Below are 3,269 nucleotides of genomic sequence, written 5' to 3' on the forward strand. Positions count from 1 at the left end.
CCTGCTGAATCGTATGAAGCTCGTGCGGGAGCTCGTGCAGGAGCTCGATGCTCAGATAGCCGATTACACCAGCACGTACGAGCCGGATGATCAACTCGAGTGGAATCTCGTTCTCGACGAGATCAAGGCCTTCGTCAAGGCCGAGTCCGCAGTCGGAGTCCTGCACTCGGACTCGAACCCGATCGTGCTGACTCACAGGCTCGGTCCGCAAACCTGTCCACCTGTCGAACGATCGCCACCCATGTGCCTATCTCTCCAAGAGATCCTAATCGTCGGCAATTGCGCCGATCAGGTGAAGTTCAGTGAGTTGTCGATGGACATGTTCAGAATGCTGCAGACACTCGAGCGGGAACCAAGGGACGACCCGAATCACCTGCACGACGCCTCGCCCGCCGGTCGGATGCCCTTCAGACCCGGGCCTTATCCCGGACCGGAGAACGGCGCGCCGAGACGCGACAATCCGCACAAGTATCTGCTGTACAAACCGACCTACAGTCAGGTACAAGTGTTCCTCGCGAGTGGCTTCAAGGAGCTACCGGCCAATGGCGCGTTACTGCTGTACCTGTCGGCGGACGGCTGTTTCTCCACCGTCAAGCATCCCGAAGAAAGTGAGTGTTTAATCGAGTTTCTTTCACGTACATGCCTTTACCTTTTGTTTTATCGCTCTATTATCGCAAGTTTATAGAGGCGTAACCTTTATTTTAAATAGAAGGTTCGCTGAAAATAGATGTAAGGATAGAATGCGTCTTCTCCACAAATTATGCGAATTTATTTCGTATTAATTGAAATAGTACTACTAATTTCAAATTATATTATATTGAGAAATCATCTTTATATTTTATTTGAAAAAATTTAAAATTAAATGGGATTAAAATGCTTCACGCATAGATAACATTTAAGTAGCTTTCATTCGCTTTGCCATTAGCTAAGATGACCTATTATCCATGAATTAATTTATAATGCATTATAAATATCGCGCAGGAAAATGATATTTTTATATGAAACAATAAGTGATGGAATATCATGGCAATCTCTGTCGAAGAAAAAATGAAATTGAATCAAACAAAATTGAACTAAATAGAAATCGTCATATTGAGGCAGCGATGTTTTTACATTTCATATGAAATTATTAAGACGGTATTACTTTATATGTTATTTTTATTTCAAGAGAATATATTTAATTAAAATGCAAGTGTGTGAGATTCTCTAAGGTTTCCATCGTCATTTGATATTTTTATGTAAAGAAAAAAATAAATAAGCAAAGCTTTTACAATGTAGAATCTAATGGTTTAAAATGTAAAGAGAATTTTGATTTAAAAATGTTAGAAATTATTTACTGTGTCTGTACAAAGATAATAACCGAAAATGATTAAGGAAATAGAGATAATGCTAGCATGGAATCAATTTTGGTCTTTCAAAAATGCAAAAATTATTTCTTCGTCTTTCCTATATTGACGTCTGAAAATCTCCAATTGACAATCATGAGCTACAATTAATAAGTTGTTCATACCTGTACTTTAATATCACACAAAAATCGTTTGGACCGTCCATTGCGTTGCCATCAATCCCTGCATCGGATAGTATCGTGTCCCGCATTTCACGCCTTACAATCTCGTGTAAACCACCAAGTCCGTTCCGAGTCCGCTTGAGTCGATCACGCCAGCACAAACGATGGTCATCCAAAAGTGACCACTGATACAGAACAGCCCGTTGTACAGTCATGCGAAGTTAAAACGAATCACCCGCTCGGCGAAGCCAAAGGCGTACGCGTGTCGGTCTTTTCGGTCAGTTTCCCCGATCGGTAATCCGGTACTTTGGCTACTGATACCATCATGGAAGTGGCTAGTCGGGTTTCCTCGAGTTCCCTCAATTGGAACAATCATAATTATAGTAATAAAAAGACAACGATAATTTTTCCGCAATAATTTCGTAGCCGTTCCGCGTAACCACGTGTTTTGTACACGTGGTGCGCGATCACCTGTCTCTCTTCCTCCCTCTCTTTCTCTCGGAATGTCTCTTTGTATCAAACAAACCGTATAGAATGCCTTAGATCGACTGTAAAATATTTCAGAGACAAACTCTTTTTGATAAAGTCGATGGACAAGACTCGATTTTTCTCACACGAATTTTTAAACAATTTTTTTTTGTTGGTTTTGTTACTATTGTCGCTTTTTCGTATCAAGGAAGTAAAAAAATCTTTATGACGAGATATAATTAGCGTATTTTTATTTGACCGTCTTATTCTCATCGCGACTTCACGCGAAATATATATTTCGTTTATTGACTGACAATGATGCTAATTATAATGAAATACTCATCGTGATTTCGAGTTTATTTATATGTGTATACAATTTTCTTGTTTATAAAATTTATTATTTAATGTTTTTCTTGTTTATCGAAAGCGATTTTTGGAAACGATGCATGCTAGTGATACACATGATGCGTATGCGTAGCTTTTCTATATATTTTATTATGACATTATTCTAAAAATATTTGAAATAACTTGTGAAAAAATACGTATAAATATCTAAGTCGTAAAAAGTACAGGTTTCTTAAAAGATATATTAACGTTATTTTTAGCTATTGACGATTTGATATTCCGATAGATCTCAAGTCTCGAGGCAAACTTTTGCTCTTATGGAAAATTTATATGCTATCTTTTCAATTATTGCGTTTAGTTAATTACTCTATTTCATAAAATATTTGCAAATTATCTATGCTGATAAAAGTAAAATAAAGTTACTTAGGAACCATTTATCCGCATGTCATGCGCAACTTTTGTCGATTGCAATTTAGACTAGGATTACATATTGCTTAGATCAAGGTTATATATCAGTCGCTAGTTGCAACCAAGGTCTTTAAAGGAAAATAGAGTAGCGCGTTCTAGTATCAAGGTTATTTCGTAATAAAGATTCGTATCATGGCGAATCTAGCTTTGCAATCAATATCAATGTATTAGAAAGACAAGTCTATCGATTACAATAATTGGTAACATAAATAATGCGGAATGAATTCCTCGACTTTTGTTTATTAATACAATTGCTCTTCGCAAAACACGTATAAAAATTATAAAACATTTACTTAGACTTGGAATTAAAATATTTGTCGCAGTGAATGATGGCAACATTGGGGAAAGACTTATAAATAATTATTTAAGAACACTTGAAATTTTTAAATAAAATATTAATTTTATATAATTTTATGCCTTTGTCATTCGAATAACAAAATTATAGATTGTTAATAAAAAATTAAGGATATAATTATATATA

At 36.3% G+C, this 3,269-nt stretch overlaps 1 protein-coding gene across 1 annotated transcript in view; it reads left to right on the forward strand.

Annotated features, from left to right (window-relative positions):
* LOC115242853 (protein SCAI) overlaps window positions 1–3,269 on the forward strand; it is an 8,681-nt gene that overhangs the window by 2,559 nt on the left and 2,853 nt on the right. Inside the window, exon 3 of the mRNA XM_029819428.1 lies at window positions 1–608. Within this exon, the coding sequence (XP_029675288.1) occupies window positions 1–608 (608 nt within the window). The remainder of the gene's footprint in view (window positions 609–3,269) is intronic.

Source organism: Formica exsecta, unplaced genomic scaffold (genome assembly GCF_003651465.1).
Source record: "Formica exsecta isolate Colony F162 unplaced genomic scaffold, ASM365146v1 scaffold654, whole genome shotgun sequence".
Classification (NCBI taxonomy): domain Eukaryota; kingdom Metazoa; phylum Arthropoda; class Insecta; order Hymenoptera; family Formicidae; genus Formica; species Formica exsecta.